The sequence below is a fragment of the Saimiri boliviensis genome, chromosome 2 (genome assembly GCF_048565385.1).
Source record: "Saimiri boliviensis isolate mSaiBol1 chromosome 2, mSaiBol1.pri, whole genome shotgun sequence".
Taxonomy (NCBI): domain Eukaryota; kingdom Metazoa; phylum Chordata; class Mammalia; order Primates; family Cebidae; genus Saimiri; species Saimiri boliviensis.
Genome location: NC_133450.1, coordinates 88,109,915 through 88,122,299, shown reverse-complemented (window position 1 = coordinate 88,122,299; position 12,385 = coordinate 88,109,915). Strand labels below are relative to the sequence as shown.

General features: G+C 37.8%; 1 protein-coding gene across 3 annotated transcripts in view; it reads left to right on the top strand.

Annotated features, from left to right (window-relative positions):
• Positions 1 to 723: 723 nt before the first annotated feature.
• Positions 724 to 12,385, top strand: part of ICE2 (interactor of little elongation complex ELL subunit 2) — a 56,397-nt gene continuing 44,735 nt past the window's right edge. For 2 of the 3 annotated variants that reach the window (XM_010339625.3, XM_074393849.1), the window contains exons 1-4: positions 724 to 863; positions 1,787 to 1,921; positions 3,641 to 3,745; positions 11,888 to 12,149. In XM_010339625.3, the coding sequence (XP_010337927.1) occupies positions 1,881 to 1,921; positions 3,641 to 3,745; positions 11,888 to 12,149 (408 nt within the window). In that variant the 5' untranslated portion in view covers positions 724 to 863; positions 1,787 to 1,880. Of the gene's footprint in view, positions 864 to 1,786; positions 1,922 to 3,640; positions 3,746 to 11,887; positions 12,150 to 12,385 lie in introns of those variants that run through there. The other variant, XM_010339626.3, reaches the window with a different exon arrangement.

Sequence of the window (12,385 nt, the reverse complement as noted above, 5' to 3'; positions counted from 1 at the left end):
ACACCTTTCTTATGTAACTTTCTATTGTATTTATTGTATTACAATAATCATAATTAATATTGTATTCTATTACTTGCTATTGTATTTAACGTAAATTTCTTACATCCCCAAAGATCCAAAGCACTGGAAAAATCAGTATTCAGTCTTAGTCCTATGTGTACCCAGCACCAAGCACAAAATAATCTGTTTACGGTCAATAAATCTTTCCATAATGCATGAGAACAAAACTAGTGTTTGAACCAGAAAGGTCTCCGGTAGAAACTGACAGCTAAAACTGGACAGGGAGTGCAGCATTGGTAAAGGAGCACTTCATGAGGCCCTACTATGTGCCAGGTACCATGCGGAGCACAGGTTCATCTTTTGTTTCATTTATCCTTTCCAAAAAAATGTATGAAGCAGTAGCTAACAATTTCATCTCCACTTTACAGATGCGGAGTCTGGATGAGGGAAGTCAAGATACTTGGCTAAGGTCACAACCAAGTACGTTCTGGTCTTCCCAGTATTGCACTTGTCGCTTGTCCTCCTTCCAGTCTGTCAATCTCCTCCTCTCCCAGACAAAGGTGGAGGACTTTCTAGGACAACACGCAGCCTCCAACCACCTTCGCCTGGGGAGCCCAGTCCCGCCCTTCGCTTTGAGAACCACAAGTGAGCGCGCGCCGGTGGGAGGGGAGGGGCGGAGAGGCCGTCAAGACGCAAGGCACCGCCCACGACGCCGCTGGTGTCGTCATTACGCAGGGCCGAAGCGGCGCAGCCGCGTTCTTTAAATATGGCCTATCCCCGGCGCGCGCGACGCTGTGAGGAGTGGCGTGGAGCGTGTATGGTGTGTGGCTGCGGCCTGGGCAAGAGCCGCCGCGGACCATGAGGTGGGCGGAAAGGCTGCGTTGAAGCCGAGACGCGGGGGTGCTCGTGCGGGGGCGGGAGGAGGGAACATGGCGACCGGGCCGGGACTCTGCTCCTGGCTCTGCGCGGCTCCTACCCCTGCTTTGCTCGCCCTTTGCCTGCCTGCCTTGTTTCCCCTCTCCTTGCGACCCCTTTCCCTCAGCCGTTCCTTTTGCCTTCACCGACTCTTCCCCCCGACCTTACCCCGGCTCCACACTGGGTCGAAGTGTGAGAGGTAGATGAAGGGGGAGCCGGTAGGGCCTCTCCGGTGCCGAGAGACCGACTCCTACATTCGTTGAGGTTTTCGCGTGTCACTTTATCAGTCTGCCCGGGGTCCCAGAAATAATACTGAACATGGAGAGATCAAGCCTGATCTGTAGTCCTGACGATGTCTTTAAGTGATCTAATGAAACGTCGCTTAAGTGGACGACCTCAGTCTGCTCAAAGGTGAGGTCCTCTGCTAAAGGCCTAAGATTCCTGATACCGAGGTAGCTTTTGTCACGCAGTGCCTGCCAGAATCTGCCCCATAACCAAGCAAGGTCAGGAAAAGAAAAGCAAGATTTATTTTGGCAGTCAGGGAGTGGAGACCTGAGTTCACTTCCAGTGCCGTGCCACCAGGTAGCCTAGCATGTGAGCAATGAGAACACCATTCTGTTTCCGCTCTCATTTCCATAGTGAGGGACCTCAGAGTAACACTCCCCGGCGTAGATTAAGTGAAAACGGACTCCTCGTACATCGTCAGTGATGCTCTGCCTCAACCTCGGGGAACGTTCATCCGTTTGCTGTATTCTGTTTTAGATGCCACAGCTGTTGAGGGTAGATGTTTAGGGCGAGATTCATCCTCATCTAGCAGCACCTGGCCTAGCCAATCACTCACTTTTGATCTTGGCCTCTTGTTTTTCCTCAGTTGAGTAAATTCGGGAGGGATCCTGTTTGTATCGGAGCCTTCGCAGCCAGGAAGCTGTGAACTGTGAACTAGAGTGAAGCAGAAATCTAGGAAGATGAGCTCCAAGATGGTCATAAGTGAACCGGGACTGAATTGGTGAGTTGTAGCCATTTTGTAATCCACTGAAGAGGAGTATAGTGGGGCTGATGGTTGACATAAGAAAGTAGATTTTCGGCATAGAGAGATTTGGAGGAAACAGAAGTTACAAGTTTCGGGTCTGAGAATTTACCCTATCCTCATCTACACGTACTAAATGCTTGAATTAGGCTGACTCCACTTCCACTCCTATCGTGGAACAGCAGTTCAGTCCTCAAATTGTTTTTAGGTGCGTGTTGTTCTCCTGTGAAGGAGAGATACTGGAATTTTCTTGTGTCCAAGAACCTTGCCCATTTCCCTAAAAGTAATAAAAAAAGACTTTTTTTTTAAGAATAGACGTGCTGTTATGTTGAAGTGTATATCAAATGATAATATAAATGCATAGATGGTATTTTAGAAGTGTATGAAAACTTTGCAGATATCCGTTTAAATAATATAATAGCTAACACATGTGCTGCGTTAGTTCATTTTAACTCACTTTTACTGAGCCAGCCAAGGAGGATCAAAAGTTACAAACGGTTACAAAGAGTATTAAAATAGTACCTGACTCAGAATATTAAGTCAGGATGTTATAATGTATTTGTTTATTGCAAACAACACTCCCATCCCCAGGGAATTCATAGCCCCTGAGTCCCTTCACTTAGTTTTTATATGATATGCAGAAACTTAAAAATTTATCGAGATGTCACAGATGTAATACCACAACAAGGTGGTAAGAAACTGTAGTGGTACATAGCAAATAAGGCATTCTAATTTTACCATTCCATTAATACCTTTATTGTAGTTTTTTGGATAAATGCCTTTAAGACAGTTAAAAAGAGAAAAGAATATGGAGCAAATATGCTAGAATTTCCTATATGGACAGTAGGATAGCCAGAAGTTGCGATTTGATTAGATAAGAGATAGGAACAGTTGCATTCCTTGCCAGTGCTGTAAAGTATGCATTCAGATGTAGCACAGATGCTCTTATACACCACTGGCATTGTGGAACGAAATGTTGTTTAGAACTTTTGCACAATATTGTAGCCATGGAATTATCCTTTTCCACAGAATTTTACTGACCTTTTTCCTCCCTGGATTAATGGATTCACTGTTTTAAAATGTTTAACTTCATTAAAACAGCATTTTTGGATGCCTAACTATATGGAAAGCTTTGAATACTGTATGTTAGTCTCTAAATGAATTACGGTGTTACAAATAATCGTATCACCTTTGAGGTGCTTTTTGCAAACCAGTTATCCCATTTGCCGTAGTAAACAAAATGGGATATTTAGTCTTTGTAGTGTCTTTTGGCTCAAGACAATGGTGCGTGAAACCAAAATGAGTTGAGAAGTGTTTTCAGCAACCAAATATCTTAATGTTATGTCCTAGAGCCAGAAGTGAGATGAGCCTTTGACAGACCTGTGATTATACTTCAGTCTTTTCTATCTTTAACTCTCCAGCTCTGTGACATTTATTTAATTAGGTACTAAAGAAAATGCAAGGCTGATTATTGGAGCTGGAGAATTTCATCATGGGCCTGGGTTTAAGGCTATTCAGGAAGTAACACTTAAAAGTCCACAGATCTGGTATATGAAATTAAACATAGTAAGAAGAGATTGTCTGGGGGTCATGGGGCAAGAAGGTATGAAATTATAAGTTAAAATTGTGCCATTATGTGTCTTAGTCTAGGATGAGATTTTGAATTGTCAGATATAAGTAAATTACTTTGTTTCACAGGGATATTTCCCCCAAAAATGGCCTTAAGACGTTTTTCTCACGAGAAAATTATAAAGATCATTCCATGGCTCCAACTTTAAAAGAACTATGTGTTTTATCCAACAGGTAATATGTTTATTTGGTTATTTCCATATTTAATTGTTGCTTTTCTTATAGTTGAAGTTTTATATGTATCTCTAGTATTAAACATTTAAGTTATAGAAATGGTAAACCTAAAACAACTTTTAATACTTTGGTATTTATCTTTTCAGACCTTCAGTTCTTTCTCCACACATGAACTGCAAAACACTTTTATATTGTTTTCTAGTACTATACTAAAACATTTATCCCAATAATTTTCATACTACTGTACTAATAATATAGTATAATATTGTACTAACATTTGTACCGATAAATGGTTTAGTACCAGTATTATGCTAGTAATTATTTAGAATAGTAGTAAATAGTATACTACTTAATAATACACACACACACACACACATAATACAAAATGGGATTATACTAAATATACTATAAAACTGTTTTTGTAGTTATCTGTCATTTTAAGTGATATTTTGAATATCTTTCCATGCCCCAACATGTAATTCAACCTTAATAGTTGTATATTACCTCACTGCGTAGATTATAGATGTGCTTTTAATTCATCCAATTAGTGCTGTGTTGCGAAACATTGTGTTCTGGTTTTTGGTTTTCTTTTGTAATTAAAAACAATGTATCGGTGAATTTTTATAGTTATTTCTATAAGATACACTCAGAGAAATTGAATTGTTCAGTCAGACTGTGTTTTATATTTTAAAAGATACTGCCAAATTCCTAAAGATTTTTTTTCTCTCTGATATTTAATGACTAAAAAGTGATAATTTGTACTTCTTACTGCTCACCTGCCTGTAGTACCTCGTCTTGTCCTTTTTGATGGACTATTTCCACTCTATTGTTGATGAATCTGAAAACCAAGTAATTGAGTTTACTAGAAAAATGGATCAATATACGAAGGAGGAATTAGGAAACTCCCCCAGGGGAGCGCAACATTAACTTTCTTCCATTCTCCTTTTACAGTGGAGGGCATGTCTCCCCATCTTTTCCTACCTTCTCAGTTTACTTTTCTGTCAGTCATCCCCTCTTAGTCCTCTATCTTTGTTCGCTCCCATTTTCCATCATCTTGATCACTTTTTGGTTTTGGTGTTTGTTTTTTTAAGAGACATAGTCTTGCTGTGTTCCTCAGGGTGATCTTGAATTCCTAGCCTCAAGTGATTCTCCAATTTGGTCTCCCAAAGTGCTGGGGTTACAGGCAGGAGCCACTCTGCCTGGCCAACTTAATCAGTATTTGAACATGCTCAACTTGTCCTGTTTTAAATAATCTCTGGACTCCACATTTGCTCCCAATTACTTCTACTCTCATTTATATTTAGACTTCTTTAAAGACTTGTATATGCTCACTGAGAAGAAATGCGGAACAAAAAAGCTGTAAGACATATCAAAAACAATTAACAAAACAGTAATAGTAAGTCTTTCCCTATCAATAATTACTTTAAATGTAAACTGATTAAATTCTTGAATCAAAAGGTAGATTGGCAGAATGGATTTAAAAACAGGACTAAAAACTTTTCGTTTACTGCACATCCTCCTGCACTTGCTGGCATTACAGGAGTGAGCCACCACATCCAGCCCATAGCTGTATTATATTCTATTGTTGGTTGTTGGTCCTATTGTTATTTTTAAATTGTCCTCTGTTGATATTTAGCTTGTTTCCATTCCTTTACCGTTAGAAACAGTAAGCATCCTTTTTACATGTGCTTGTATAAGCAGGACAAACTCCCATCGGTGAAGGGTATGTGTATATATTTATTTTGATAGATATTGCCAGATTGCCATTAAAAGCAGTAAGGAAAAAAGCGCTTTTTTGATGCCATCAAATGAATGCATAAGTTTACATAAAAACAAGCAGGAGTTATTTTAAAGAGACAATTTTAGCCCAGATTCAGTGCTTGACACCTATAATCCTAGCATGTTGGAAGGCTAAGGCAGGAAGATCACTTGAGTCCTGAATTTGAGACCAGTTGGGGCAACAAATTGAGACCCCATGTCCCCCAAAATAGTTAGCTTCATGTGGTGGCACATGCCTATAGTCCTAGTTAATCAGGAGGCTGAGGGCTGAGGCATGAGGATCACTTGAGCCCAGGAATTTGAGACTGCAGTGAGCTCTGATTGTGCCAGTGTACTCCTGCCTGGGCAACAGAGTGAGATTCTGTCTACAAAAAAAAGAGAAAAAGTTTTTTTAAAATAAATGTTTTAAAGGGGAAATTTCAGAAGCAACTTTGCTCTTGCCACAGTGCATAGTTAGAATGTCTGTGCTGATGTCAGATGTACAAGGTTAAAGTACAAGACTCCCTTATGTATGTAAATTTGTGGATATTTTTAAAAACTATTTGTTATTCAACTTGTACAGGTTTTTTGAGGATAAGTGATTTTTTTAAACTTACTATTAATTAAGTACAGAATTGCGTTTATTTGGATCAAAAAAGATGCCTACCATTTCTATTTTCCTTGGATTTAGAGAATATATATCTTTATCTTTAAAAAAATAAAAATTGGGATTTCCGTCTCTGGAATCCCCTCCCACAATAGCGTGGGAGCTCATTCTACTTCTCTCTCTTTCTCTCTCTGCCTAATAAATCACTCTGTGCAAAAAAAAAAAAAAAAAAAAAAAAAATCATCTCAGGCCATGCATAGTGGCTCACACCGGTAATGCTAGCCCTTTAGGAGCCCAGGAGTTAAAGACCAGCCTGTGCAACATGGTGAGACCCTGTCTACAAAAATAAAAAAAAATAGCCAGGTGTGGTGGTTGTGCAGCTGCAGTCTCAGCTCCTGGGGAGGCTGAAGTATGAGGATCACCTGAATCCAGGGAATTTGAGGCTGCAGTGAGCCAGGATCTATCTATTGCACTCCAGGCTGGGCACCAGAGTGAGACCCTTTCTCACACACATAAGAAAAAAATAGTCTCACCTGGGCACAGTAGCTCATTCTTAAAATCTCAACTGTTTGGGAGGCTAGGGGTGACAGGATCACTTGAGCCCAGGAATTAAAGACCAGCCCTAAACAACATAGCAAGACCTCATCTCTACACATAATTTAAAAGTTAGCCGGTGTGGTGGCATGCATGTGTGGTCCCAGCTGCTCGGGAGACTGAGGTAGGAGGATCACTTGGGAGCATCACCTAGGAAGTTATGGCTACAGTGAGCCATGATCACACCACTGCACTCCTGCCTGGACAACAGAGCAAGACCCCATCTCAAATTTTGAGACCTTATCTCAAAAATTAAAAAAAAAAAAAAATGTTAATATATTTGAACTCGTCTCAGCCTTTCTCTTTTCACACACAAAAAATTTTTAGTTTTAATCTTCATCTTGCCACTGCTTCTTACTTTATTTTTTATTTTAGAGTGGTCGTCTTGCCATGTTGCCCAGGCTAGACTGAAATTTCTGGGTTTAGGTGATCCTCCTACTTCAGCCACCTGAATAGATGGGATTATAGGTGCATGTCAGTGTGCCCAGTTTATTTTAATGGTTCTTTCCAAGTCCACTTCTGTTCAGCATATCTCAGATGTGGGTTATAACCTGGCTTTGTGAAGGCATTTTGCTGGAAGTTGGGCATATCTAACTCCTAAAATATTTTTTTCTTTGAATATCCTTGTTTTCTTTAGATTTCTATAGAGCACAAAATAATTTATTACTATAATTTACCTTGTACTACAGAAAAAGTACACAAGCTATTGATATAATGTTTTAGTCTTTTTTCCTAACTTTGTTTTACTAAGAATCATTACAGTAATTGTTAGAGTAATTACTGTAATAATTCTTAATAACTATAATTACTACAATTATTATTTCAGGCTTTATTAATTTACAACTGTTTTCTTATTGAAAACCAAGGCCTTTTGTTCTGTTAATTTCAAGATTAAAAAAAAAAAAAAAAACTTTCCTTTTGCTCTCTGTGCTCCATAAATGTTTGTAAAATGAAAGGACAGCTTGAATAGTGTTTTTACAAATGAATGATATGAAAAGTTAATTTTGTGTTACTTTTCTTTGAAGCATGAAAAAAAGATTATAGAATATTTGGAAAGTCCCCTAAGAAAATAAAGGATATTAAAATGCCCCTTGAGCCATTCAGGTAGAAATAGCACTGTAAACAATTGCCTTTTTTTTTTTTTTTTTTTTTTTTTTTTTTTTTTTTTTTTTGAGACGGAGTTTCGCTTTTGTTACCCAGGCTGGAGTGCAATGGCGCGATCTCGGCTCACCGCAACCTCCGCCTCCCGGGTTCAAGCAGTTCTCCTGCCTCAGCCTCCTGAGTAGCTGGGATTACAGGCACGCGCCACCATGCCCAGCTAATTTTTTGTATTTTTAGTAGAGACGGGGTTTCACCATGTTGACCAGGATGGTCTCGATCTCTTGACCTCGTGATCCACCCGCCTCGGCCTCCCAAAGTGCTGTGATTACAGGCTTGAGCCACCGCGCCCGGCCTCCTTTTTTTTTTTTTAATTAAAGTTTCTGGTTGCAGATATACATAACTCAGTTTTAAGCAAACAAGGGGGAAAATAGCTTTAAATATGTAATATATATATTATATAAATATTTAAATATTATATACTTAAAGAGAGAGGAAGTGATTTAACATATTTAATACAGGAAAATAAATCAAACTCAGAAAATACTGGTAGATTTGAAATGGAGACTAGAAGCACCATTTCCAAATGCTACTTTTAAACAAGCTACCAAACCAGTATTTAAATTATAGGAAACTTGAAAGTTTTAGATTCTGCCCTTTTTTTTTTTTTTTTTTTTTCATAGAAACTGTAAGAAAGGAGAATAGGTAGTTGACAAAATGCTGGGGGAAAACTTCAGACCATCAAGTGAAATAATATATAGTGCTGTATACGTGGATAGAGAAACCTGTCAGATGCTTTTGGTTTGCACCCTGATGAAGATTTTGACAGTACTGCACATGGAAATGATCTTGATGTGCTACCTTTCATTCTTTGCTGAATGTAGCCAATTTAAACTGCTAGAATTTCTTGACATTCCTACTCTGGCATATCTGAGTCAGCATCTTGTTGCTGCAGCAGCTTAATTAAATTTGCCAGTTTGTGCCATGAGGACAGACATGTTCTCATATTCAGAGAGACAGCTGTGAAGCAGCATTGTTAAGAGTGCAGACACAATACTGTTAGGTTTGAATAGCTCTCAAGACATTTTCTAGTGAGAAGTCAATTTGCTGTAATATGTTTCTCCCAGGATCAGCAGTTAATATTCATTTTGTTAGCCTAAAATATGCTTATTTTTATTCAGTTATTGGAGAAACTTCAGTAGCTAAGTATGTCTTCTTTTACCTGTGTTATTTTCAGACCCAACATACGCATGCTAATTTTAATTTCCAAAATTATTCTCTCATTCCCTTATCAGCTCTCTTGATTAGTTTTTTATCCATCATTTAGCTCTAGGAGAGTGGTCTTAAATATTTTTGCTTTATTTGGGTACCTACATATTTTCTAAAATACTGTTGTCATCTTTTGAAATTTTTGCCATATTTATTCTAGTATTATAAAGTTAATGTAAAACAAATTAGTGGTAGGTTTGATGGAATGTAACTCACCCTTTGTCCGGCATGGTTCTAAATTAGTATTTCTCAGCCATATCAGACTGATATCCTCCCGCATTTTATAACAGATATTTATAGGAAGTAAGACACCTCCTTTACTAGCTTAAAATGAAACTAATAGATATAATTAAAAAAAAAAAATCCTATACATGTAAATGTGAAATAATTTATTTTTAATATGTAAATTCATAGAGACTACTATATTAGATACAATGAGGTAATGAGATGCACCCATTAAAATGAACACAGTTGATTTTTTTAAGTTCATTTAAAGTTCTTAAGAGAAAATAAAGCATACCGTAAAAGAATAATAGGAAAAATAGAAGAGAATAAAATGTACTGTTAGGATAAATAATAACAGACTAGACTTACTTGTACCTGCTAAGAGAAAGCCTGAAGGGGACTGTTAAAAGCTATGCAGGATAGTACTGCATATTGCAGGCATTTACTATTCCTCACTTCTGAATATCTGTAATCCCCCCTCTCTTTTGTTAGAATCCAGATACACCTACAGGCTTCCTGAATGCCCTGAGGACATTAAAACTGTCATGATTGAGAACCACTGCTGTGGATATTTTCTCCCCCTTCTCTTTCTCTCCCTTAATCCCTGATCATGGTGTTCTTAAGATTCTCCTCAGTGACCTATTTGTATGTTCACGTTGGAAACCTAAGTTCTTCTTCGTCCCATTGTGTTGATGTACATACCTACTTTTCTTTCTTCTTTATTCTCTTGTCTAATGCACTTGATTATAATGTCCTGGAGACTGGAGATGATACCCTACTTAGTGTTATATTTCTAGTACCTGGCATAGGCTGGCACGTGGTAGTTAGTTGATAAATACTAACAAATGGAGGAATGAAGAATGAATCAGCAGATGTTCATCTTTCTCATTAGTTTCTCTTTCTGTGTAGATTATTGTGTAATTTAGAGCCAAGTTAGAGGAACAGTTACTGTGGTAGAAATTATATTTGTAGAGGCCAAGGAAGTACAGTTTTTGATGCACTTCTAAAGTCTCTTATTTAAAATGTAGATGACAATAACTGAATAACAAAAATAGAGATGGATTATGAGTAAAATAAGGAAGTTGTGTTCATATACTTACTTGGATGATAAGGTGACTTCTTAAAAGCAGGGGTAGTTGTAAATCTAAGTAACAGAGAAACTCTCTAAAAGAAAAGAAATTCATTTGGGAGTAAAGCATTGCAATGGGAATATGTATGCTCTAGAAAATTTTGTGCGTATTTAGGGAGGCAAAGGAGGACAAAGATTTTTTAAGGAAAAAATTAGGAAGATTGTGTGTTTGTTTTGACATACTTATACTTCATCTTTGAAAGATCAGTAACAAAGGTGACACCAATCCGAGGTTGGACAGGCAGTTCCTGAGCAGATAACCTTGCAGAAGTAATTTGTTATCAGAAATTCAAACATAAGAACTCTGTCTTCATGGCCTTCTAAGTTCCAAGGTATATATGCAAGATGTGCAGGTTTGTTACAGATGTAAACGTGTGCCATGGTGGTTTGCGGCTTCTGTCAACCCATTACGTAGGTTTTAAGCCCTGCAAGCATTAGCTATTTTTCCTCATGCTCTCCCACCCCAACCCAACCTCCCAGTAGGCCCCAGTGTGTATTGTTCCCCTCCCTGTGTCCACGTGTTCTCATTGTTCAGCTCCCACTTAAAAGTGAGAACATGTGGGTGGTGTGTGATTTTTCTGTTCCTGTGTTAGTTTGCTGAAGATAATGGCTTCCAGCTCCATTCATGTCTCTGCAAAGAACATGATGTTCCTTTTTATGGTTGCATAGTATTCCATGATATCAGGGGTTTTTAAACATTGGTGACTCCATTGTCATTCTTACAGCCTTCACACATTTCATAAACAAATATGGTGACAGGTTCTGTAGCTACTTACTACTTTCTCTTCTGGTACATTTTATTATAGATATGCCAGAATTTTTCTTTGGTGTCCATGAAAAGCGTAAAGTCATTTCTGTGAGTTCAGCCATGTACCAGAGTGATAGAGAATTGTGCAAGAGTGATAGAAGATTGTGCAGCGTTTCTAAAACCAATACTGCTTTCATAAAATATGGTACATAATGTTGGAATTTTCTTAATTTTTTAGATAAGCAGAGGAAACCAGAACATTTAGAATCTCAGTGAATTTTGTTAACCTCAAATTTGTGATTCCATTATATTCTGGGCTTAGTAGCTTTTGTTCTCCATATTAACTGATAAATCTTAGTGATTAATATTTTTTAAAAGCTCAAATTGTAATAAAATATAAACACAAAATACCTGCTTATGTGATTGGCAAGAATGATTTTCCTGTCTTTATTACTGGGAAAAAAAACTTCTAAATAGAATAAGTATGCCTCTGCCTCTCCATCAGGTAATTGAAGGTAAGTTTGCCTTGTGATCCTATCCCACAGAATACTTAATCTACTTTAAATGGCTAAACATCAAAATGCAGGTGGCAGAGTTAGATAATAATCCAGAGTTTACTGTGTTAATCACACTATATTCTCCCTGGTGATTAAGAATCATGAAGTTCCATGATAGTGAAAAGCACATATTTGTAAATTATATTTTGTTTTCCAGACGTATAGGAGAAAATTTGAATGCCTCAGCAAGTTCTGTAGAAAATGAGCCGGCAGTTAGTTCAGCAACTCAAGCAAAGGAAAAAGTTAAAACCACAATTGGAATGGTTCTTCTTCCAAAACCAAGAGTTCCTTATCCTCGTTTCTCTCGTTTCTCACAGAGAGAGCAGAGGAGTTATGTGGACTTGTTGGTTAAATACGCAAAGATTCCTGCAAATTCCAAAGCTGTTGGAATAAATAAAAATGACTACTTACAGTACTTGGTATGTATTCTGTTCTTCAGTTTCAGGAAAAAATGTTAAAAACTAGGAAACATTTTTATCTTAAATTTACATTCATGTTTTTAGGTCCAGTCATCTTTTTTAAAACGGAAAATTTAAGGAGATTAATTGACAGAGAAATTGTGCTTTAATTTTTTTGTTGGTTCTATTCTATTATAGTTCGAGCATTTCGCTCTACTTCTGAGCATGTCTCAATTAAGAAGTTTCCAGATTGTCAG